Raw genomic sequence first — 27,535 nt, 5'->3', positions numbered from 1 at the left:
ATAGATAGATAGATAGATAGATAGATAGATAGATAGATAGATAGAGGGGAGGAAAGAGAGAGGGAGGGAGAGATAGACAGACAGACAGATAAGCACTTTTCCTTGTGCTTTACAGACAGGTGATAGAGCAGTAATAGATGAAACTATTAATTTAAAATCATATGACAGTGATACAGATCAAATTAGAAAGATAAATATCAAAGAGATGTGGAATTTTAATTGAAAGCTAAGTTAAAAAGATATGTTTTCAAATGTTTCTTAAAAGTGAGCACTGAGCTTGACCGGTCAGTTAAAGGTGAGCTGAGCTCCACAGTTGAGAAGCAGAATAGCTGAAAGAGTGTCTCCACATTTTGGGAGGTTTTTTGCAGAAGGTCAGTATCTGCAGATCTAACATCACAGGTTGGAACATAGACACTCTGTACACGGTGCTTTAAGATCATTCAGTGCCTTAAAACTAGTAGCAGTACTAATGACACAGGCAGCCAGTGCAGTTCTTTCTAAACGGCAGGGATCTGATCTCTCTGTGTTGGTTTTGTTAGGATCTGTGCTGCTGCAGTTTGTCAGAGTTGTAAGGAATTTATGGTTTTTAAAACAATTATTCTATAGTCTTGCGTTTCACGTGACATCACACTGTATAGTCACCTCCATTTTGAGGACCGCGCAGCTCAATGCCTTTAATTTGCTGTGCTTTGTGAATGTTTCATCTGTAAGACATGACAGAAACCAAGAATGATGAGATGGCACAGACCTTTAGTCTGGGCTTGGAGCCCCTGGAGTGCGGAGGAGCCCCTGGAGTCCGGACAGGTGGTGGGTCCAGAGGCGCGGCGACGGCCAGCTGGTCCGGAGGCGTGGGTATGCCATGGGATGCGGGCACGGGAATAGGCTTGCCGCGGGATGTGGCTACGGGATCAGGAACTCGGGCGGCGGACTGCTGCACCCACCTGGATGAACAGGCAGAAACAGAACCCACTCAGAGATGACACAGACCTTTAGTCCGGGCTTGGAGCCCCTGCACTGTATACTTTAGTGTTTTTCTCTGCTGTTCACACCTCGTTCAGCTCTAGAAGGGATTAATTAGCTAATAATATCAGGTATTTTAACCAGGGAAGCCACATTTATGCAGTGCAGGGCTTGCAGGACTGGAGCTGGAGCTCTGCACTAACTTCCAAAATCACGTCTGTCTAAACACAACGTAGTTTTCTGACCCACGACATTCAGTCTTACATGTACCGTGTATGTTTCTCCATTCAAACCTCATTTAAGTCTCCAGAAGCAGAGAAGTAAAGTTATAGCGGCTGTTTGCAGGTCTGTTAGTGGGACGATCTCTCGGCTGTTAACTTTAGCAGAAGTCATCTAAAGGTCAGCATTGATCACATCTGTGTTAATTAGCTGATGTGGCCTTACATGTGGCCCTATGATGACAGTTTTTCTTCACTTTATTCAGCACTTTGGGATGCTTTACCCACCCTGACATGAAAATGCTTTGAGACACTCCAGAATAGGGAGACGGGTTGTGTATGAGATAAATATGTCAAGAAGACACAAATTTGGTAGCTTTGCACCAGTTTAAGTGGGACCAGGAGTTCAGGGGAAGCTGTATAAGGATCGTAGCTTGTTTTATTATCTTTGTCGGGGCAACATTGTTTTTCTTCCAAAGTAAGTTGAGTAGTTTTAGCCATTTTTCACCTCTACTTATGTTCGAGCAGAGCAGCAAATCCAGAAATTTGGTCCCAAATATGGCTTTAGATGACCTTGCTCTGGAAGTGTCTTCAAAGCAAATGTCACTGAGGTGCAGTAATAGATGTAATAGTTGTGTTTGTTGTCAGGTACCATCTTGTGAAGATATTTACTCAGGAACGTTTCAGAGAAGCACTGTCTTGCGGTCATTTTAAGGGGCGCGATTTTGCTGACCTGTCAGTAACACTGCGGCACACTCTTCCTGCAGCAGGAGAAACAGTTCAGAAAGTTGAGCGGCATGTTCTTGTTGGATAGAGGAAGGAAAGAACACTGCATCCCAGCTGGCTGCTTGTCATGTTAACTGATGTACTTGTGAAGTCTCCTTCTATTGTCCTTCAGAAGAAGAGGTTGGTCTACTTCAGCTGACTGTGGAGGACAGTACTCCACAATAAAGGGCAGGCCAAGAGGGACATCGGCTGGCTTTGGTCACTGAATCATCTTCGAGTGTTTGTGAGCCTGGGACAGTGGAAAAGAGCCACTGCCAGGAGGACCTGAGAGAGAACAGGGAGTTTTTCTTTCTCAGCAAGTGCCTCTTGTATGTGGGACGACATGGATGGAGGATCTTGACAAGCTTACAGCCTACTTGTTGTAAAAGAGCCTTCAGTCCCACTTTATTTTGTGTCTCTAATACCTGTGTAGTTACACATGAATAACATATGCAGCAACTACTGATGACATTACATTACATTGAGTAATTCTGTAATTACACTGTACTTATGTAATAACTAGACTGGAACTTTACTGTAGTGCAGTATTAAAGATATAGAAGTGGACGGTTTTTGTGTAGTTATTATATAAGTACTGTATAATAATGGACATTGCTTTGGGGATAATGGGACACCCTGCCACCTTACATAAAGCTCAAACTTATTAAAATGTCACAGCACTGGCAACGTAAGCACTAGATGAATGCTAGGAAAGCTTGCAAGACTTCTGAAAACACCTGCTGTTTCAGTCTGATTACAAACATAACTACATTTGTTATTACCCGTGTGTGATTATGTGAGATGGAATAGGCTGTTACAACTATTAAGATACACTTGTGTCATTACATGAGGTGAAACCGAAGATGATACATTTATGTAATTACATAAGGAGTTCTTCTGTAATCCATCTGTCACACTGACTAAATCATTAGGAATTACATTGGCGTGGCATATGTTGTTAACATGTAACTACACAGTTATTAGAGACAATTAATATAAAGTGGGACCGAACCGTCTCTGAAAGAAATAGTTCTAAATAATAAATAGCTTTGTGGGAGTTTTAGATCTTAGTTATGATAATATCTTCTTTACAGGGCCTTTTTCTTAAAAACATGTTTTGGCCTGATGCTGATTTTTTAATATAGAGTTTGAGATTCTACGCTCTCAGAAAGAAAGTTATGAAACTGTCACCGGGGCAGTGCCCCTCTTGTCACTGGAGTGGGATCCTCAAGGGTGCATCTCAGTACCTTTATTTAGAAAATCTGATTGTACTATAATTACATTACTAGAATTATATAGGTACAAATATAGGTACAAACTTTTATGTACTTTTCAACTGGAAAAACCTATTTAAGGTTCACAGTTGGGCCTGAAAACCACTGTTGTACCTTTGAGAGAACATTTACATTGTTCCTTGATGAACACAGAACCTTTATTTCTGACAGTGTGCAGTAAATTTATGGAAATTTTTCTACAGAAACAGCCCATTTTAAATCTGTCGTTTTTATGATGTCATGAACAATTGCCTATTTACATATAACAACCTATTCAGCCTGTATTCAGCAGTTTAGCTCCGCCCACTCACGCTGAAGTTATAAGGAGTGATTCAGCCCAGGCTGCTTTTTGAAAGAGGTACAATACAGGGTAGTCAATCAGAATTGAGCTCATTTACATATTTCCATCTTAAAGGCGCAGTAACATGCCTGTTTAATACTAAGAGATAACGAGAGATTGGAAAGCGGTCATGTAAAATGAATTAAACCACACAAATCTCTGAAAAAAATAAAATGCAAGAAAAATGTAGAATATGGGCCTTTAGGACTGGCTCTTTAAAGAACCCTCCATTGAAATATTCTTTTGCTAACCAGAAGTGATTCTTCTGTGGCACCATTTCACTCGCACCTGTTTTTAAGAGTCTCTGAGATTTTTTTAGAAATCTGTGTGAAGTGGAGAAGGAAGGAGAGAAGGAGATTTAGGCCAACAGCATTAGACGTTGCTGACCCCTGTGGATGGGCAGCATGGCGTAAGGCCAGTTGTGGAGATTTGTTAGAGAGCCGGACTCTCCACTCAGAGTGACTCAGTGGGTGAGTGCTGAGGAGCAGGAGAGAGCCACTCTGAGACTGAAGAGTCCTCCACACTGTCTGTGTGCAAGACATGCCAGGATGCCAGAAGCAGGTGCTTTTACAGAATTTGATGGCTGATTTTTGGGTTTCCTGGTTTGAATATTCAGCTTCTCCTGGGCTTCTAACAAACAGTTAGATATTTGTATAATTTAAAGAGCTTCAGGTTTCCTATAAAAATCAAATATCTACTGATATGTATTTTTTTTTTTTGACAAACTGTGTAAAGTGCTGTAACGCCTGACAAACAACTAAAGGGGAATACATAAGGGGCTCTACATAATCTAGTGGTTGAGATGTAAACAATGTCATTCAGAGTGCTTTGATGTGAAACAGTTCATTTTACAACAAGTTCATTGTAGAATAACATACATCTCAGGTTTTCTTCACAGTGGTGCTGATAGGAACCAGAGGTTGTAGTGTTTACAACACAGATATAGGCATTTTATTACAATCCAGAGCCATCAGTAAACCCACATGTGTCTTTCTTATGTGAGACTGAGTTTTTATATGTGATGTTATTAATGGTGAACTAGTGATTAATCTGGAAAAAAAACATTGTTTGGGTACAAGTTTGCTTTTCAACATCCCGCATGTGCAGTATCTCTTTACCATTAATGGCTTTATGTCAGGCAGCTTTATACAACCACTTCATGTAACTTTCTCTGAGGGAGCTTTTATAGGCATTAAACTCTTCAGACATCTGGCTCCCATCACCACTACTGTGAGCAATTCTGACTCCGTAAGTTTCCCTAGAATGAAGTGTTTCATGCCAAACGACTATGACTTTCTTTACATCTTATCCATGTACTTTTACAGAATTTCTGCAAAAAATAGGTGGAATTCCCCTTTAAGATGAGTAAAATAGCATAAAATTAGTGCTGTGCTAAATAAGAACAGTTACGTTTTGCTATCAGGACAAAATCTGGCTTCTTCAACATGGGAACTTCACACAAGAAGGAAAAAACATTCTTAACTTTGAATGGAAGTTAATGTAACAAGATTTGATTGCAGGTGATGGTAGAATGATTCTATTGGTCCTTTTGTCACGAACGTGAGACGAATAAGAATGAAAGAGGACCATCTATAACAAAAATAAATAAAAAATAAAGATAGAAGAACTAAAAGTCTAACTTTTCAACCAGTATTTAAAAGATCCATTGACTTACATTATAAGTAAAGTAGGTTTTTTCCTTCTCCTGCAAAGTTACCATTTAAGAAATATTAGGAATACAGCAATATGCATGTTTAACAGTTTAAACACTTCTGGCCACATTGCATGTTTTGTTGAAGTGAAAATAAGTTAACACATCCTCTATTTTACATGTTATCTAGAATTTTTGTCCAATGCTATGTTCAAGTCATTCAGTTAAAATGTCATGATAACACATCCAGAGGAGAATTTTTAACTTAAGACAGCACAATTTGGGAAATGAAATAAGCAGATATGTTTATAAGAATGTAGATTAGCATCTGTTTGAAACATACAGAGCCATAATATACACCCATAATATAAAATATATTAACTAAATTATTGCCAAAATTGTGTTGATGTAACATTTCATTCATGTAGAACCAAGGGGGAGATCTGAGTTAAGACCTTTTTTCAGTGCATGTTTTTTCAAAGGGGGAAATGATGGTATGGATGAAGCTTCACTCTCCAGCTCTGTGTGTAATGGTTCCATTAGCTTGAGTCTTCCTGCGGTCTGCCTTTCAGAATGGCATTCTATTTGGATTTCTGACTGCATAGATTGGAATGAAGAGCATCTTAGCACACTGCAGAGGGAAACAGCCCAGCTGTCTATATAGCCCTGGGCTCGTCCACTCCCACATGGGTGATCTACAGACTTGAATTAGCTTTAATTAGAGTTGCCATTGTATTATTTGCTTGGCACAAGAATAAAAGCCAGTGAGTCCCTTGCTCTGATTCTGTTTGGTCCCATGAGCAGTTTTGCTGATGAAGCACAGAGGGCTGTCCCTGACTGAGGGTTTCTCTTTAGATCAAACAAGGCCTGATGATAAAGACAGTTAATATATAAATAGCGTAGTATCAGAAGCTCCTGGACGCTAGGATGTAAAATTAGCCTGCACCTTAAACAGAAGCTTTGGTTTTACTGTAGAGTCACATGCAAAATGTTTTGTGGATTTTCTAAGTGAACAGAAGTTACCACTTCTTGTACACAGAACAAAGGTTTTTTGCTAATTGTGGTGGTTTGACATGTAGAGAAAAATAACATAAAGCATATAATGTGCCATAACCTTTGCACAGACCACATTTCATTTATTTAATCATTTAATTGCTTAGCCCCCCCCCAAAAAAAAACTTCAACAAACAAGCAGTAAATGTGCAAAAAATGAATTATGTGGAGGTTGTGTTAGCATATTCTCACTTAGAAAATCAATAAAATGTCATTTTCATATGCCTCTTATTAATAACTGTGCCAAACAGGGTTTTTTATTGTAATAGAATGACCTAAAGAGCCTTCAGTAGCTGGTTCTTTGAAGAGCCACCTTTGTAAATGAGATGTGTGAGTTTGAAGAACCCATTTAAAGTATAAAGAAGCTCCAAACAGAATATCCCTTAAATGCCCACAGAACCTTTACATTATGTGAAGATACTAACATCCAAACAACGTTCTCAGCATTGGACAGATGTTTAGATTTCACCATCATTTCAAACTGGTATTTGATAACGTATTTCTTATAGAGGCAGAATGTTGTGATCATGCTGGTCTACTTTACTAAGATGTCTGCATTTTATTCATTTTAGTGCATTTGTAACCCTATGGACAATATTAATCATGGTAGATGCTAGGTAGTTCATGAAAAAATAGTAACTGGCACCATCACTCCAGTGTTAGTATATCTGTGCATCACTAGTTTTTCCATTTCTTATTTAAAGCAACACTATATATCATTTTTGTACAAATGCTTTAAAGTATTACCTAGGAAAGAAAAACACACACTAAAATATGGTGTGAGTCACTCTGTACAGCATGAAATAACAATTTAGAGATTTCACTGGAGATTTTTGGATGATGTTATACCCTTTTACATGTTACATTTAGGCCTCAAACACAAGATGACAGTAATAGATATTTCGCTTACATCCCCGGACGACACGTCCTTCACCACATTTTGACATTTCTTTTGAAAACCCTTACAGCAAGTTCACATTGACCAGTTTCATCCGCTAGGGGAAAGAGTCCGAAGCACACCTGACATTACACAGCATTGGGGGCAGTCGTGGGCTGGAGGTTAGGGAACTGGCCCTGTGAATGGAAGATTACCGGTTTGATCCCCAGTGCCAACAATCCATGACTGAGGTGTCCTTGAGCAAGGCACCTAACCCCCAATTGCTCACTGGGCGCCGTGGATAGGGCTGCCCACCGCTCCAGGCAAGTGTGCTCACTGCCCCCTAGTGTGTGTGTGCTCACTAGTGTGTATGTGGTGTTTCACTTCACGGATGGGTTAAATGCGGATGTGAAATTTCCCCATTTGTGGGATTAAAAAGTCACTTAAACTTAATTATTTCTGCATATTGCTTGCAATTATGCATTTCCACCAGAGAGGTAACCAAATCCCCACAGCTTACATAGTGTAGCTATAAAATTGAATTCCACTGATTTTACATAATTCCTCAATCATTTGGTGTCTCAAGTATTAAACAACACATTTGCAAGCATTTTGTGTTATAACTTAGTGGGATGTAGCATTTAGAGCCATTAAATGCTTCAGATGTCTGGTTCCATTGAATGATTAACCAGTTTTGCAAAGTTGATGGAATTGCTGTTTAAGCTTACGTTCCACCTTCAGAAAGATACAAAGTGCGTCTGCATGGAGGATGTTTGACATCCTTTTGTCCCTTGTTGCTCTCGTTTTGCTCTTTAGTACACATTGCTTTGCAGAACTAAGGCATGTGAACGGTACGCTCAGTAAAATATGATGATGCTTAAGCTTACATAGAAACTTAATAGCTGCATCAGCCAAACCCTGTTTACGGAAATATCTACGGTGTTAACCACAGTTCAGTTCCAAGTGAGTAAATGAACAACCAAACAAACAAATAAGTGCAATTATTTGACTGTTGTCCAAGGAAATGATTACTGATTAGCCAACTAGTTGAGTTAAAATCAAGTCCCTCTCTTCAGTTCTTCACTCCCTTAACTTTACATATGTTTATCAGTTAATGAACAATACATAGTCATAATGAATTATATTACTAAAAATATATGAGACTAGTGTTTAACCCCTTAAAATCCCAGGCTTATTACATAATAAGGCCTATTATTCAGTATCTACTAGGGCTTCAATGCAAACTAGCTGAGCTATTCTTAGGTTACAGCAGTACGTAATAAAACTTGGGGCCTGCTGGTGAGCCCTGGCCATTTAAGGTGTTAAAGGGGTTTAATGTCTCACTGTCTCACTATGAAGCAGAGTTCAGTTCTTAGCCTTGGCAGTTTGGGATTAGAAAATGAGTCAATTTGATTCCTGTGGAGCCGATTCAGTCCCTTCTACTGCCCTTAGCTTCGCCCATCTCTGTTATTTGTTCAGTCTCCCACCAAGACTCCAGTGCTACATCCTCTTAAGTCAAAGCTATCGAATTAGACAAGGACAGAAAAGTGACAGCCTGGCCAGCTCAGCCTTCCCAAAGTGGCCCTCTGTCCCCACACCCCTCAGCGGGAAGCATACTGGCCCGGCTGACTCAGCCAGACTCCCGGCCGGGTGGGACGTGTGCTGCAGTGGGTGAGGGGTGCAGGGCACTGGGCCCCTGGAGATCAGCACTAATGAGAGTGGACAGCACCAGCCCACTGTGTTTATTCATGACCTTCTACCTCTGTCGGCTGGAGTGAGAAATCCCCCTGCTGGTGAAGTGGCAGTATGCTGACTCTCATACTCTCTCACACACACACACACACACACATACTGCCCATGGGCAGCCCCGTCAGTTCTGACCAGCACACTCACCACCTCACCTGCTAATCTGAGCAGAACTATAGATGTGAATTGAAGGGATCATGTGCTGCCAAACAGCACGATACTGTGTTAGAGTTTTGTTTATTGATGATATATTGTATACACTGCATGCCATGATGTTCACACACCTTGACAGTGCATTTTATTTTTAGAAGTATAATTAATAGATAGTGAGCAACATCCACGATACAATACCTGTAAAATAGGAGGCCTATTGCCAAGTTTTTGCTTCATGCTTCTATTGTGTCTGGTTAACAATACTGTGTAAAATTCCTTTTGATTGAAAGCAGACTAAATAAACCATCCGAACAAAGTGTATCATGCTTGTGACACACCTCGATACAAAGTGCATCAGCTTTAGTGCAGACTTTTAGCACAGAGTAGCAGCCCAGTTACTTTATTAAAGGGTCCATATCATGGGAAAACTTGTCAAAGTCTCATAATGTATAGTTCACTTTCCGGTCCATATATAGAAACATTGGTAAAGTTGGAAAATGAACATGTAACATGAATAAATAAATTATGACTATTTTTGATCCAACGCAAGATGTTGGCCCTTTAGTGCAAACGTAAATGTCATCATATAGAGCTAGACGATGTATATCACTGTTGTGGGAAGAAAACCTAAAAACTTTACAGGAAAAGGTAAAAAACCTACTTTACCTTTAATGTAAGTCAATGGAGCCAAAAAAAATTTCCAGTTCATTTTGAGCCGTTTCTTTTGGTCCACTCACTATGTAAATTACACACAATGTACACACACTATGAAATGCGTTATCAAATTATGTCAAAAACTAAAAAGCGAGAGCAGAATGCTGGCAGCAGCGATATTTATATCTGGTTGGTCTGTGTTCTAATGATATTCTTAGAAAAGCATATTCTGACATAGCATAGTGTAATTTATCACAGTAACGTTAATGTCATCATATTGCCCACCCCTAATCTGATACCGTAACATTGATATTTCAGGAAATATAAAAGATATTTTTGTCAACAGTGTTGTCTCACTGTTGTCAGAACAAAACCTCATATCTCCAAATTGGTAACTTTACAGGAGAAGGAAAAAACATACTTTACTTTTAATGTATGTCAATGGAACCAGACGTATTTCCAAGTCATTTTAGACCATTTGTTTTTGTCCATTCACCATGGAATTTACACACAATGTAAAGAACAACAGTTGTTTTCAAAGATTGTCAAAAACTGAAAAACGACAAAAATGGACATACAACAGCGATATATATATATATATATATGTACATGCAATATGTGTGTATATGCATGTATGTACAAAATGTACCTTCTCAGTGAATTGCTTTTGATAAATTTTAAGCTATCATTTTCCTCCTGGTCTCTCTTACATTAAGAATCAGAGCCTGATAAACTTATTTATAATACTTTTTACAATAATCTTACTGTAAACACATTACTGTATTGAAGTGTTTGGCATATGGTATTGTATTGTTATACTCATATCTTTGCTGAGTTTATCCACTTGAGGATGTTTAATGTTGTAGTGTCTATAACCTGCTCTGCCAAATAGGACCCTACTGTATTACGGTCTTTTATAGATCTCTGTTTTTGTGTCTAGTTCAGTTGACAGGCTGAAGACAAACACTTAGATGATGTTGAATGTTGTCATGTGTATGTAATGCTTTTCCAGTCATTACACTACTTTATTGCAGTGTTTTGTGTATTGCTGTACGTGTACTTATATCTAGTTCATATTACAGGCTGAGCACACCTACTCAGATGGTGCTGAATGTATTTAGTGTCTGTATCCTGCTCTTCCTTACTGTATTACAGTAATTTGTGTATTGCTGTATTTACATCTAGTTCGTATGACAGGCGGAGGTTGCAGATGATGTTGAACGCTGTCAGTGTCTGCATGCAGTCCATGCGTTTGTGGGTGGCCAGCGTCTCAGCAATTGGACCGAAAAGCAGCTGAATGCACCGACTCCTCCCTGTCTAGACTGTTTGACCAGAGCAATGGCCCTCCATGCTCTCTCCCAGCATTCCTCATTAATTCACATCTGAGTGCGCTCCGAGCGCCTGTCGGTGGTGCTTTTGTGTGAAGCAAATCTCACTCCTCTCAAAATTACAGTGTAGCATTTCCCTCGCTTATTGAAATGCTTTTAGCTGTGTGCGTGTGCCTGCGCACGGCTCGCTGCGAGACATTCCCCGATGCATCGCATCGCTCCTGAGTGACAGCTTTTCCTGACAGCAGTAAATGGGGGGCCATTGGTAACACACAGGGTGTCTGGTCCAAAAATGACTGGTCCCCTAAAATACTGTGAGAAATGTGCGAGTTATTATATGGGGTTCCGGGTATTTCAAAGTAAGTGGCTATTATCACCTCAATATTTTTCTTATTATGACAATTACATGCTTCAGGAGCGAATTAAGTGATACAAGATGCCAACTGGGAGTAGTTGACAGCTATTTGGAGACTCAATGCACAGAGCAATTTGCAGCAGAGCGGCAAACAAATTGGATTTGGGCCACGTTGGAAAACGACCCAACTCGTTGAATATTTGGACTGGCTTGGTTCTTGCTTCTGCTAACACCTCTTTGTGTAATTGCCCGCTTTGACAAACATTACCTAACGTGTTCTGCCACTAGCAAGCAGCGCGGCTGAGCCGCGCCCAGACCCGTACAGCATTGAAAAAAGGTGGATATCGATGCTGAGAAAGACCCACCCAGACCCAGACCCTGACCCAGAGAAATATACTCAGGGTAGTGAACAGAAACTCATTCTCACTCCATTTTTAGCTGTCATCTCAAAGTTTGCCTTAATGGCCTCTATAATTGTCATAATGTCTAATAGCTACAAATGTCTCAAGTGTGTAAGCAGTGATAATTGTTTGATGAAACTTATTTTAGTGGCATACAGTGCTGTGCAAAAGTCAGAGAAAACTTTTTTTTTTAACGTTCAGTTAAAACGGCCTTAAAATTTGAGCTTTTTCAGCTCCAGGACAAAAAGAAGGAAATAAATGTTTAACAGAAGCCTCAACAATTAAAAATAAGATTGTTAGTGTGTCTTTAGTGTATCCACAGTTTGCCTTTGCTGCAGCTTCTATTTTTTCCAAGAGTCCAAAAAAACTGCCTCCAAAATTCAGTCTTAGAAGGTGGTTGCAAGAGTCGTCTCACAGTGGAAGGATGGACAGGAACACCTGTGGATGTTTTCAGATCTGAAGCAGCTTGATTTTCTCCTCTCTGTTAAAGATGAAAGATTTAATGGTTGTTTATCTGATGGGGACCGTTTTACTGTCTACCATGTCTCGCAGTTTTGGAAAATCCTGTTTTTTCACAAATTTTTCCCCTTCTTTATGCAAGTGGATTATCTTACATCTAATCTCCTCAGAGATATCTCTTGAAAAAATAAACAGCCTGTACTGAACGGCTATTTTGACTGAAAATGAACTAAATATCTGGTCCCTGATTTGGCACATACTGTACTGGCAGATCTCTTACTACAGTGGGTGGGTAAAATCCCGTATTCTAAAGCATTTTTCCTACTGAGCTTTATATGTATTTATTTCTTTTTTATCTCAGGACCTGTCCGGATCCATCGATGACCTGCCTACAGGAACGGAGGCTGCCCTCAGTTCAGCAGTCAGCGCCTCTGGCTCCAGCAGCAGTCAAGGAGAGCAGAGTAACCAGGCTCAGTCTCCGTTTTCCCCCCATACCTCGCCCCGCCTCTCCAGCATGCGCAGCGGACCCTCGCCTTCGCCCGCCGCCTCACCTGCAGGGTCTGGTCAATCCCGCTCCGGACCAATATCCCCCGCCAGTGGCCCAGGTACAGCACCACCACCTCCTGGAGTGAATCAGATTCTTTTATGTTTTTATGTTTGCTGACTGTTTGTTTGTTGGATGCAGTGCAACAGTTTCTGAGCGAGCTTTTTTTTTTTTTTTTTTTTTTTGGCAACAGTTTACTTTATTATTGCATTGCACATTCATAACACCTTACATAAACACTTCACAACATGTTCATGAATGTTTAAATCAGCATTTATAAAGTTTACGTGTTTTACATGATATTCATATGGACTGTTATGCCATTATGAAGAAGACTTTAAAGATTACTTGCTTTTTAAGATTTAAAAGGATAAAGAATAACAAAGTGCAAAACGCAAATGTTCAAGAAGAAACAAGTAATGAAAAAGATGTCAAACCACTTAATGATCAAATGGGCAAAGTGCGGTCATTTTTATTTGGTCTGGAAATGAGGCATTTCACTGAAAATAGGATAGGACTTTTATTTTGAAAAAACGTCTCTCAGTAAAATGACGTAATGGTTCGTGTTAATATCATGTAATATTTGTACGCTTTATGAATTGATGTAAACACTCAAACACGTAGTGAAGTGTTTGTCGATGAAGCTGTTAGGAATGTGTTGTGAACGTGTTATGAATGTGTTATGAAGACGCCCTTCAACTAAAGTGTTACATTTTTTTAACTCTCCGAGGTGCCCAGTGCACAGTGTACTTGTTATTTGTACAGTTCAACCAAAAATGACGTAAAGTGGTAACAGGTAGCTGAACTGGTTGCATTTAGAGCAAATAAATACATTAGTTGAAACAAAGAAAAGTTATACTTTATATCAGTCGGTCTCAAACCGGTCCTTGAGGCTCCCCAGAGGATCCACATTTTTGCTTGCACCCAACTCATAATACATAGGGATACAGCAAAAATCTGGACTGGCTGATGCTCCCTGTGCGCCCGCTTTGTGAAACCCTGCTTTAGATGAACAAAAGCAATATTTATTCATCAGCACAAACCGCATAATCAACATCTGCACTGTTCCACGTTTTACAGTGTGGTATAGACATCTTGAAATGTCTCATATTCCATTTTGTTTAATCATTTCTCTCACGCATCCCACTAAAACAAGCAGACAGATTCTGTCAAACATGCAAAGTCTCAGCTTTCAGGCTTACCACATTTGTCTAGAGAAGAGGAGATCTTTTATTATGATTTGAATTTGATGAAAATTATAGTTATGCATACAGCCTTGCGCACACATCCTTTACATTCTTGTCATTTCTTGACATCAAAACAAATGAAAATGGGCCAACGTGCACATCTGAACATATAAATAATTATGTGGTGTGAATCGAATGCATATTAAAAATGACGCTAATAACTCAAGCCTGGTAAAGGTTAAGGAGCTAAGTATAAATGAGATAAATGAGAAGATAAATGCACAATCAAGCTCCATATGCTTAGTTCAATTACCACTGAGAGGGTTTGTTTAAACAAGTAATCACCCTTTTGATTCCATTATTTTCATCTGACATTGTTGTTGATTGTGAACAAATGCCTGAGCCTGCATCATCAGTCCTTTCTGATTCGGGTTTTGTGGTGTTTATTACCTCCTTCGCTGCTTATTACTACCTTTGCATTTTGAGGCGTGTCACATATGATCTGCTCTGACTTACCATTTTGAGCAGATCTACAGTGATTTATGACAAGGTCTGGAATTGGTAAAGAAAGGAGCCTTACATTGGGTTTAACCATGTAATCTGTAGGCTTATAACGCCATTATTAACATTTATTATTCAATAACTAGTCTACATTATTCAGGAACTATGAAACTAATAAGTTATTGATGTACAGTGGTGCTTGAAAGTTTGTGAACCCTTTAGAATTTTCTATATTTAGGCATAGATTTGATCTAAAACTCATTAAATAAATGAGTCTAAAATTTGTGTGTCATTTGTTTAATTTGTTTTAATTTCTCTTTCTACTCTGTGAAAATGTGATGAGGTTTTAGATCAAATTTCTGCAGAAATATAGAAAATTCTAAAGGGTTCACACACATTCAAGCACCACTGTAGATTTTGGAGTTGGAGTGGAGACCCACGTATATTTATTACTGTGCAAAAGTCAGAGACTGTCCTTCTATTTATTTAATTTTTCTCAAGTGCTAGAAGTTATTCAAGTTTTTTTCAAGAAGAAAAAAACCAACAACATATATTTAACCAAAAATGACACAGGAGCTTCAACAAGTGAATATAATGTCTTTTATGTAGTATTGAGTGTTTCTATGTTTTACCTTTATTACAGCTTCCATTCTTTCCAGTAGACTTGCTTTCAGGTCTGCTCAGAAATCTGCAGGGATGTTTTTCCACACCTCCAAAGTTCAGTCTTAGGCCTTGTTCACACACACGGTTTCTTTGAACGTGAGCACCGTGGCAGCTGAGTGCTACAGCTCAAGGCCTTTCGTACATACAGCATTTGTGTTGTGGAGCAGAGCAGCGAGAAACTTATACAGACATTCCTCTTTCCAGACAGATACATAGTCATATCAGAGCCTCTTCGCAGTAAAAATATCATTTATAAATGTACATGATATATTTCTTTATCCTAGGCAGCATTCTGACTTGTACCGGTAATCAGGGAAAAGTTTCAAGTCTGGTAGACCAACCGGGAAAATCTGTCTGCAGCATGGAATGTTTAACTAGTATTTTGTCATGAATTAAATTAAATAAATGAAAAATATAGCATTTTAAAGTTTGTATATGGTTTTCTATTTAACGTTCACAGATTTTCTCCACAGATTTTGCTTATTTTAGTGTATGTGTGATGCGCAGATTCTTTAAATACCGCACGGCTTTGGTTCGGCATCTGGGGCACACAAAGACCGTGTGAAAGCGCTGACCAGGGATGAAAATCTCACGCAACGCAGATGCAGTATGTGTGAATCCGGCCTTAGATGTTGGTTGCATGTGTTGTCGTCTCACAGTGGAAGGATGGACAGAATCACGTGTGGATGTTTTCAGATCTGAAGCAGCTTGATTTTCTCCTCTTTCTCAAAGATGAAAGCTTTAAGTGCTGTTTATCTAGGGGTGGTTTTGGTGGTCTACCAGGCCTTAATCAGGTCTTCAACTCCTGTTTTTTCATGTAATTTCACATTACTTACGCACCTGGGTTACCTAACATCTGATCTCCTCAAAAATTTCCAGAAAATGAAAACTCACTTTCTTTATGGCCATTTTGACTGGGAATGAAATAAACTGTAGGGTGGTCTGTGACAGTATGACAATGAGAATTTGAAAAGGGGGCCCACATACCTCATGATTTAGAGTTTAAAGGGTTAATCATACATTCCTATTTAGATTGAGCTTTTTCTTTATGGCTTCAATTAAATCTGCTGCATTTCTGTCTGCCCTCGTCTCAGCTTCTGAACCCGGAACAGTGCAGGAACAGTGCAGGAATCGATTGTGCGGTTGCGCTGCTGGTGCCACTTGTGTTTTTTAAGGTTTGTTCATTCACGTGTTCCTAAGGAGAATCCTGGAGGAATTGCCGCTGGCTGCTGCTGATGGCCATATGCTGCTCTTCAGTTAAAAAAGATACGTGATTATTTAAAAACAGCAGATTTGTGGAAAACTTGTCTGCATCTTCGGCCTCAGAGGAATAACCGAGCGAGTCCTGAAATTGCAAACTTAATGAATTTCCGTCAAGCGTCGGACGTGAGAGGATGACACTTAAATATGAGATGCAGATGTGGATCGTCTGGCCCCGGCGTCTGCTCCCGCAGCCTCCCTGATGGAGGCTTGACCACTGCTGAGCTGTCAATCACGCTGACGAGGCGGGACCAATGCATGAGTGAGCTCCTGAAGGCTGTGTGTGAATGGCAGACGCGGCGTGTGCGGCGTGTGCGGCGTGTGATTGACGCTAATGAAAAGCAGGCACCGGCTTCTGACGTGAGCGGCAGCCGTCACGCCGCACTCAAACCCCTCAGTGCAGTACAGATGCAGCATGGCAAGAGAAAATATAGAGCAGTCAGGATTAATCACACTGCTGGAAATATATTTTCAGCCAAAATATGTCTTTACGTGGACCTGAGAGGAGCATATGGCACATGTTGTTTTGAGGGATGTAGTTATGATTGATGAGCCATAAAAATGCATTAGATTATCATATATTCAGTATGGTAAACAGTTCATAATTACATGTACTGTCGTATTTATAGACATGAGAATTTGCAGTTAGGTGTCGTGTGGATGTCTGGCAGTCTAAAATGCAAAGCTGTGACTTGAGTAGTGCACCAACACTGTATCCTCATAGTTACAGTGCTGCGCAGAAGCCTTAGTCCAGCCAAGAAAATGTTTGAAACTGTTTATCTGCATAGTAAGTGTCTTTTGCATGTTATATATAGAATGTAATATAAGGCTGTGTAAGGCCACCACCAGTGCGCAACTCTTTTACACATAGAACTTAATAACATATAAATTAGCTTAACTGGGGATTCTCATGTGGCCAGGTTGGCTGATTAGCTATCAGTTAGAAGCTCTCAACTCCCCATAGCTCAAGCTCAAATAAACAAACATTACTCCCTGCTGCCCCTAAGGGTGTTATAACACCAAGTCAGAAGTTTTGTTATTTTTGAAGACTTATGTCTCATGAACAAACCTGATCTGTTTGTTAAGTATTAAACTAGAATTGTGGTTCTTTTATTTCAAGTAGTTCATTTTGCACACATTTGCACTGGACAGTATATATCGGTTTATTTATTTATTTATTTATTGCTATTTATATATCTCTTCCTGTAGGGTAGTAGAGTTCTTTTCAAGCGTTTTGAGCAAGGGTAACACCACACCTTGATTCTTGGTTCATGTGTTTTGCAGTGTTGAAAGTTCTTATAAAGGTTTAGGAGACACACTGATTAAACATGTGATGAAATCTGTTTATGGGGAAAGTTTCTCATGATTCAATAAAAAGATCCATGCGTTGAGAACATGTGCATGTGCAGTAGTTGGAAGAACCTGAAATAAAGGCAATTTTGTGTTTTTTGTTTAAGCCAAGTGCTCAGACTATTTTTCAGATATTTGCCGAGTTTTAGGTCTGTCCCCACACTGTAGTAACATAAACTGTGATCAAATGCTTTAGTTTGTGTATTACAGTAAGAAATATTCTGAAACGTATTGAAACATTTAGCAAATTTAACAAAAAGTGGTAGCAAACTATGAAGAAGTGCTAAAACATTTTTCACAGGTTAGAGCTCCTTTCATGATGAAATATTCTTTGTTTGGGAAATGTCCCACCAGCAAGCTGAAACAGATGTGATGACAGGTTCTGACTGGTTGACCGTCTGTCTATTCGTGCCTGTGGGCAAAATGGTCAGTGAATTGTCCAGTTCAGTGATAGTGGAGGGCTCTGTCTTGTGTAAGTGTACTGAAGTCAAGTGGTGGGTCAAATGCCCACTCGCACTGTCCTCAAACCAAAAAATCTAATCTCACTCCATTTTTTTCATGGAAGCTTAGTTTGAAAGAAGGAAAACGGAGCATTTAAGGTTTTAGTATCTGTTTCGACATCAGAATGGAAAAACTGTGGTATCAGGAAATTTCATGTAAATAAACGATTCAAGCAAAGAAACTCTTCCTGACCAGATAAATGGTTTTACATACAACTCTGGTCAGCCAAATACTGCAGAACTTTGTTGTATAGGTGGAGCTGCTAGAGCTGGGTGTTAGGGCTGAGTACAGTAAAACTCTGTGAATAAGAGTGATCCAGGTGGAACTTCTCACTTTAGCCTCCAGCCTGGCCTGTATCTCAGCTCCAGGCGGCCGACTGTGACGACCGCCACACCTTACTGCCCCCATACAGGACCTGTCAGCACCGCCAAGGCCTCTGGGGCTTCCACAGGGCAGCAGCAAGCGCTCAGGAATACCTGTCATTCCTTACTTCTCATAGCAAATCAGTATCACTACTTTCAAACTGCGCTAGCAGGTCCCCTCTGTTGACCTTTGACCTTTCATTTCAGTCAGCTGCCAGACAAATGTCTGATTTTGGTCCGCAGTGACGCTGATATGAGACCCTCTAATTCTATTTTTGTTTCCAGGAGAGAAGCAGAGATATTAGGAGGGAAACCTAACTGCTCGTCCTCGTCCTCTATTGTGGGCTGCGGATATGAAGGGCTTGGCCATTTTTCAGTCTCAGTGAAGCAAATACAATATGCCGGAACATTATCCAGGCTTGCCTGGCATTCGGATTTTCCTCAAGCCGCGAAGCGCTGGGCAAATTGATTTTTCCTGTCGTGCTAGATTTGTGACAGTCAGGCAGAAATTACATTTCTCAGCCCAAAATGTCTCTAAAGCAATTGAGAGGCCCTGTGCATTTTCTGGCTTTGGAGACGTGAGCTGTGTTAGCGGCATGGTGATACAGGTGCAGTGCTGACAGGGGTGCATGCTAGCACAGGAATCCATCCGTCACCCTAAACCTGCTCAGCGATCGGTGCGTGAGGGAAACGCCGCTGTGCCATTCACGAGCGCCTCTCAGTCTGTACTATTGAGAAAGAGGCTTAATGGCTTCTTGTTGGTGGTTTTTGGTGTAAGTTAAGACTCTAGATGGAAGCATTGAAGCTTGACAAACCCTTTCCCTCCTAAATGGGATCCAGTAAGATTCAGAGTTCTATGCTTTCTACACGAAGGATTTGGGAGGTTTTCCATAATTGTACTCTATCGGTATATATGTTTGTTGTTATATGAAAATGTAACTCCAGTTTGAAACTGACAACTGATCCAGAATTACTTGGAATAATTCTTGACATGTGAGGTGGGAAAATTTTGGGGGTTTAAGTATCAATACACTAAGGTGCAGATATTAGTGTTTCAATTAAGACGAATTTCAAGGTGCATTTCTCTCTTAATCCACAAGATGGTGTTTCCTTCTGGTGAGATCAGTGTTCCTGTTAGTGAGGATATTGCTAGTTAAACAGTTGCAAACAGGGCTCTGTTTTTTTGTTTTGTTTTGTTTTGTTAAATTGAAAGATGTAGCATTACTGGAACATTGGCTACTAAAGCATTGAGTCAGATTAGGTGGGAGTTTTTCAGACCATGTCATACGTGGTTTACGTATTAACATCTCACACGCACAATGTCCAGCTTGATCTTTAGGCCTCAAATGCAAAATCGACATTATACTGATGAACATATGATAACAATAGTTAGGGCTGGGCGAAAAACGATAATGATAAGCGTAGCGATATAACTCTCCTCGACAGAACTATAAGAAATGTTAAATACATTTTTTATATAATACACCGCCCTCACACTTCTGCATTCTAGTGAAAGCCTTGGAGACATTTTCTACTGCAAGGAAAGCAACACTACTCGGCTGTTGCCAGGAGAGGGCGCACTTCCGAACTCTTTCCGTACATCCTAACAAGCTTTAGCAGCATTAAATCACGTCTGCCTCTCATAACTACAGTGCTGTTTATAACTCTCAGATTTTTAAGTATTACTGCATTCCCAAGCAACAAAAGTGAAAGAAAGAAGTGGGTTCATGTGACTTGCAGCCCTGATTTAAACGTAAGTAAACTGAGGAAGCTATGAGGTATTGGAAAGCGGGAGAATGCTATCTTTCCAGGCTAGCTGTTTTTAGCAGCTGGCTAACTTGAAGCAGCATTCCGTCACTCGTACAACACGGAAAATTGATGATACTGTAAATCAAACACGGCACAAAAGCACCACTTTCAGTTTAAAGGTACCTAAAAGGAGGAGTCTGTTTGTCTGGTGTTACATATATTGCGGTTCACCCCTCAAATTACTATGGAGAAATCCAGTCGTCTCCTAGCTGGTGTCTGAATACTCTGATGTGCTCTGATATGGAGGTGGTAGGACTGACGGCAGTAAGGCGGTGTGATCCATCACTGACGTATTTAGCCAGCTAATATTTGCTGTTCGTACTAAGTTGACATTGTTGAGAAACTAGCCTTGGTAATGTGACAGCCAAGCGCTTGTCATCAGACAGCCTTTTTTCCTTCTTCTGAAAAGTTTCATTTCTGAGATTCAAGGTTTTATTACATCAGCCACAACATAATGTGAAGATCATTTAGTCTTTATCATTGTAATCTTGTAACATAAATAAAGAAATAATTCTGAAATCAGTGTGGCTATGATGCAGTGCTTATATGTGTAACCTTCATAGGATTCAGGGTTATTTGTTTAGATATCATATTTTCAAAGACTGAGGGTGTCTAACAAACTCTTACACCAAAAAAGGTTTTACTTTTACAGTGATACGGTGGTTAATAATGTTTCTTCATTTAAACTAATGCAAAAGGAAGCTAAATAAAGGGGAATTCTGCCAATTTTTCAAAACTCCCTCACAGAAGGTGATTATGTGAAATAAACATCACATATAAAAACTCAGAAGACATGTAGGCTCACTGGGGGGGTTTGGATAGTAAATAAAATGTCTATATTTGTGTTGTAGTCACGGTGACCTTTGGTTTCTATCACTGCCACTGTGAAGAAATCTCAGGAAACATCTCTACAATAAACCATTTCACATCAAACCACTCTGAAGGTCTTTGTTTACATTTTGTGTCTGAATTATGAAGAAATTGTAAACAAAATTTGGTGGAATTCCCCTTTAACTAGAAACATGACGAAAATCAAACAATTGGTAAAAATTAGAGTTAGTACAGTGACAGAATTAAGCAGTAGAACACGAGAGGGAGGGTATTGTCGTGAAATAACATCACAGATGATGTTATACTCAATAAAACACGACCTCGAGTGTTCTACTGCTTTTATACAACAGTTAAATAAATAAAGTAAGAAATGAATAAACTGGGCCGTGAACGTGGCGTTTAATATGTTTTAATGTTCACAGATCCTTCTACCAAATTCGAGTTCCTTAACAAGCAGCACGTTGCTAAGTCAGAGTATAAAGCTCCACCCACTCGCTGCAGAGCTGGAAGTTTGTTTCCCAGCTCCTTACACTAAATTCCCAAACTGTCATCAACACTGAGCAGCTTTTTTGTTTTTTACTGCATCAGTTTTATGGCTCAGTCTGATTTGGTCAGACTCTGAAGATCAGACGACACGTTTGGCGATTGGTAATGGGTTCATTTCTGGCTGATTCCAGGTTCTTTTCTGTCACAGCTGCTGGCTGAATAGCTGCCCCCGTGGTGACGACAGTTTGGGAATTTAGTGTAGTTTCATCTTCTGTAGTTTCAGAGTCTGATCAAATCAGTTGTAGGCCAGATGTGATCTTCAAAGTATCCATTTTCTGTTTGTGCACAAAGTAAGAATAAAAGACGTTCAAATGGCTCGAGCATCTCCTATAGCTGTCAAACTCGTTGCTTAGCAACGGTGTCTTAACAGAGTGATACAACGTTTGTGCAAAACCTGTGATGTTATGGCGAAATATCAGCACAATTAGGACGCCTCTCAAGTGAGCTTGCGTGGCTGGAACTAACTGTTGTATAAAATAGACGAACACCCAGTCAGCTGCCTGTCGCTGTGCAGTTTTAAATAGGCTTCTCTTTTTGTGAAACACACAGTTGGTTAATGTGCTAGAATCACTGTTGACCCGTGGAATGCTCAGAAAAGCTTGTAGTGACTTAATTTCTCACCATGACGATAACATGTGGACATTCTTTCACTTGTGAGACTTTCACACTGTTGATCCACAGAGAAACTGCTTCATTTTATCATCTTCAACTGTATCTACAGTGTACCGTGAGTGCTGAACACAAAGAGAACAGCTCTAATCCATTTCTTAAGTGACCCAAAGAGATTCCACGGCCTTGAGCTTAAGTGATGCTAAATGGGCTTTGTCATTGACCTTCTGTCCGATGCTCATTGACCTGTTCTCCATGCTGTCACTTTCTCTTAAAACTGACCACTAGTCAGTTGAATCCACTGATTCCTCTTGGCCAAAAAAAATGTTAAGTGCAGTTTTTGTAACCACTCAGCTTTAGAGCATCACAACAGAGAAAGTGTGGAGAAAGGAAAGAATTATGTAAAAGTAGAGCAAATTCAGGAGAAATCCTTGGTTTGTATTTATCTACAGCTGCCCTTTACATTTTGTGATGAATGGACCAATAGAACTGGTCCAAAAGTACAAATTCTTGTTAAAGTTGATTGATGTTGAAAACGTTGTGTCCTTCTCCTAAGTTACCCTTTCTGAGATACAATGTTTTGTTATTACAGCAAGGATTTATTGAAGGCCCCATCATATTCAGGATAGTACAAGTATCTTGGCGTGTGCTCTGTGACAGCAGCACTGCATTAAACGTAGGTTTATTTTGCTAGTCTTGTCATAACTGGCTAGATTTGGATGATAAATTCCCGTTTCTGTAGACCTGTGTTTAAATGGTGATGTAATCGGACATCGTCGGTGCTTCAGAGGTAATCGCCCTGTTGAGAAAGTAACAGAAAGAGAACTAGAGAGCATTGATTTAATTTTAAACAGCTTGAAAAATAACTATAAATAAGGTTTACAAGTAATATTCTATTCCCTTTTACTGTTAAAACAATGGATTAATAGAGAGCTTTCCTAGAGTATGAAACACTGATGAAAGTTCTAAGCATTTTCTGCACAGTGGCCTGATATTTTTGATGAGTTGTGCAATCCTGAAAATATAATACTTGATGATTTCCTATAGGCATCGATAACCGAACTCTAAAGTGTATCTGCTGTAAATAAATAAATAAGTAAATAAACAAATAAATAAATAAACTGGAACGCCTATTTTTTCCAGTTTTGTCATTGTCCAAAGAAAACCCTATGTGTCCATTTTTGTAGATTTAAATTTTTCTACACCATTTTTACAAACCTGTTGTCCTTTATATTGTATAACAATTTAATGGTGAATGGACCAATAGAAATTCTCCAAAATCACTTAGAATAAAATATCTTTTCATTGACTTTGAGTGTTTTTGCTTTCTCCTGTAAAGTTAAAATTTTTTAGCTACTTGTTTTTCTTTGGACGGCGACGATATGTAAAGCAAGCGGACGTAGCTTTGGAACTCATTTGAGTATGTATGGCAGTATGACGTTTTTCCACAAGAGGGCGCTATTAGCATATAAGTTGCCAGCAGGAGCTTCTGAATGCCGATGTTTGCAGTAACAACTATCAAATCTATCGAAATAATTTTACAAAATGTGTCTCAGAATCATTTTTTTTCTTGCATTAACTTCCTTCTACAGAATATATTTTCCCCCATAACTGTTTGCATTGGCTCACTGTATGTAAAATGTCAGGTTAAGCTGCTAGTGAGCAAGGGGGGTAAAAGTAGGGGATAAAAGCATTTTCCTTAAATCAGTTAATGTCATAAAGGCATAAAGGCTAAAGATAATTCTCCATAATTACATGAAAATGTTATCACTAATTAAAATATCGCCTAGACCTGATTTTAAGTAGATTTTAAGTTACATCAGTAGCTGCGTTAGCCGTGCCTGTGTTTAGCTTCTCAGCCTTAAGCTGACTATTTTGCCTTCTGGTTTAAGAGAACCAAAACCTAACCATAGTTTTTTTGTATTTCTGTACCTGCATTCATTCTTGAATTTGAATTTAGAATGATGTGCGTTTGATACGCTTGTGTCTACAGCAGCGTGTCCATTGTGGTTGAAGTGGAAGCACTCACTTTAGAACAGCCTCTAATTGACACAGACTGCAGCACAGCCCCTAATGACATCTGTGCACTTGAGCTGCCATTGAAAACCAGAAACGCCTGTCTCTCTCCATTTTTATTACTCCTCTCCAAGGTCCATCGAGGTCCATTTAACGTGACTGTGGCCCACCAACCACCCCCCCCACACTCTCCCCTCCCTCTGTCTGTCTGTCCATCTTCCTTATTTTTCTTTAAAGATGTGATTTGGGCATACTTATGAGGGCTGCTTTCAGAGTAAGCTGTTTATCTGCTCTTGCTTGAAGTGCTTCCAGGGCTTTGGAGCGCAGAAAGGTCAGTGTGTGAGGGAGCGGGGCGAGCAAGTGCGGCAGCAAGCCCAGTGGGTCTGCGAGTGTTTTTACCTCTGTCAGACTGCTGGCCCTTGGCACAGAGCGAGCAGGTTGGGTTAGCGTTGTTATCAGCTGGATTTAGTGAGCGGAGGGTATTATGGTAATATGAGCTGAAGCTGGCACAGCTCAGTGAGTGGGCTCAGAATGAGAAGTGTTTGCTGAGGCCATGGAGGAGCACTGGGGCCTCTTTGCTGGCCGCATCGCTTCAATGTCCTGGAGAGATGTTCACATTTGGATATGTGAACCCCTAACACCCATCCGAAGCATGCAGTCAGGATCTGACAAAGAGATTTTGCCTAAACAGATACAGACAAAATAAATAAATAAATAAATAAAAGAAAATGACGCAATGGCTATTGCTGTTTTCGGAAGGAAGGCAACTGCACCACTCTGTAAGTGCATGTGCACATTTGGTTTTGTACATTTTCAATGAAAGACCAGAGTATAAACAGAAGAACACAGAGCTCAATATGCATTTTATAACAATTTGTATTATAAACAACATTTACAGTATTTAGTTTTAGGACTTGGCTTAATAACTTTTATTATATAATCATTACTATATGATATTGTTACATATAGATACTTATATATACATATATTTACACACACACACACACAAACACACACACACACACACACACACACACACACACACACACACAGCTCATCCCTCAATTCACTCAATTCACGCAGTTCCTCCCCATTGTCAGTTGGTAGTTTTCTTCATGTAATTCTTCTTTGGATATGTTATCATTTAAATCAAGGGACGCTTAACCTTTGACTCACAAACATGTCCACTTCAGAGGACATTATTAGTGTAATCATCCCTCAAAAGAGCTCAGCAATGCTGAGATCATCACATTGATTTATCAGTCTACTCAGGCTTTAGCAGAGTTCAGCTCTGCTCAGTAACGGTAACTTGAAACTAAAAAGGCCTGTTATATTTATACTTTCTGTTGTAATCTTCTATTAAATGTGGGTTGGAACCAAAAGGAGTAAGACTTGAAACACTCCATGGAAAATTGTCCAATCAGGATATCTTCCCTCTGTGGTATCTAGGTATATACTACAACCAGGTGAGCCTTCATAGTTCTGACTTAGTTCTTAAAGATAAAGATTAAGTGACCTTTATTAGTCCCACAATGGGGAAATTTCACTTCCGCATTTAACCCATCTGTGAAGTGAAGCACCACATACACACTAGGGGGCAGTGAGCACATTTGCCTGGGGCAGTGCACAGCCCTATCCGCAGCGCCCGGGGAGCAGTTGGGGGTTAGGTGTCTTGCTCAAGGACACCTCAGTCATGTACTGTCTGCTCTGGGGATCAAACCGGAGACCTTCCGGTCACAGGGCCTGTTTCCCTAACCTCTAGCCCATGACTCCCCCCATTCCCCACACTCTTCCATTAGTTAGGGCTTCAGGAGCTGAACTGAAGTCTCAATGTGTCTGGTTGACCACCAGCATAATAAAAAAAAACTGACAGAAGAGTCAACCAATCACATTTTGTTTTGTCATGTTTTTAGTCTGTAAAACAAAAGTACTATGATTTTTTTTCCCTTATTTTAAGGCCTGGCACTAATAGTCAAAACACTTCACCATTGCATTTATATGATACATATGGGACATATTATTATTATTATTATTATTATTATTATTACATAATAGTACATACATAGGCTTTATGGACCTTTCTACCAAATTAGTTTAAAATGCAGCCCCACGGTTGAAGAAAACAGTTTAAAACAACAATTAAGTATTCAGACCTTAAATATTTACAAGCATTATGTTATGATCTATTTAAACCCAAAGCATTAATTAAGAGTGTAATAAACTATATCTATGCAAAATCATCACTCATAGGGTACTTTCTTTGTCCCAAAACATCTTAATTTACACTTAAATACATTTTTTTTATCTTTTCACTGTGGTTTTAAAAAGAGTTTTAGTCCATAGGTGTAGCCTTATTTTAGCCACACCCCTGCATTTTAGAGCAGGAAGTGAGACTGCATCGCTGTCACTCATGGCCACATGGTGAGCAGTTCGCAGTCTGTAATGTTAAAAATTGTCACTACTGAAACATTTTCTGCAGTTCAGTAGCCTTTTTGGCACTTTAATGAAAAATATGATGATTTTCTTCACATGCATCTCTTCAAATTTGGGCATTGTACCTGTACTGGCTAGCATTCTTGGGTTCTGCTCATAATTAGCTACAATTGTCACTCCTGAAACAGTCACTACTGGAACATTTGGTAAGCTTTCAGTAGTGTGGTGATGTTTTATAGTGATAAAGTGGAAGATTGAATAAACATCATTAAGATATAGACTCACTCCAAGTAAAAGGACAGTAGTCAGCTAAACCTCTGAAATGGGTTTTGAACTCTGACTTTGACCAGTTTGGTGGAACGATCCACATATAGCACATAGAGGACTTTCACACATACCCTAACATTGTACGAAAACAAACGTGTGTGTGTGTGTGTGTGTGTGAGATATAATGCCTCTGCAGTCTTCATCCTTGAGCAGACAGTCCAGTGGACCCCCCACTGTGTCCATGTTCACTCTTCTTTTCTCTGTCTTTTATGCTGTATAGCACGTCGCTCATTTCACTCTAAATGGGCAGCAGCATCATTTTGCCCCCGTTTCAGTCTGTAGTTCTTCTACACCGTATATTACACACCGCTGGCTTTCAGCTATTCAAAGCAGTAGCAATCACACCTGCCTGCATAGACTCC

General features: G+C 39.7%; 1 protein-coding gene across 1 annotated transcript in view; it reads left to right on the top strand.

Moving 5' to 3' along the window:
- Positions 1-27,535, top strand: part of LOC108423399 (AT-rich interactive domain-containing protein 1B-like) — a 275,160-nt gene that overhangs the window by 186,758 nt on the left and 60,867 nt on the right. The window contains exon 5 of the mRNA XM_037542128.1: positions 12,596-12,839. Within this exon, the coding sequence (XP_037398025.1) occupies positions 12,596-12,839 (244 nt within the window). The remainder of the gene's footprint in view (positions 1-12,595; positions 12,840-27,535) is intronic.

Source organism: Pygocentrus nattereri, chromosome 10 (assembly GCF_015220715.1).
Source record: "Pygocentrus nattereri isolate fPygNat1 chromosome 10, fPygNat1.pri, whole genome shotgun sequence".
NCBI classification, from domain to species: domain Eukaryota; kingdom Metazoa; phylum Chordata; class Actinopteri; order Characiformes; family Serrasalmidae; genus Pygocentrus; species Pygocentrus nattereri.
Note: the sequence above shows the minus strand (reverse complement) of the source record. Positions and strands in the feature narration are given on the sequence as shown.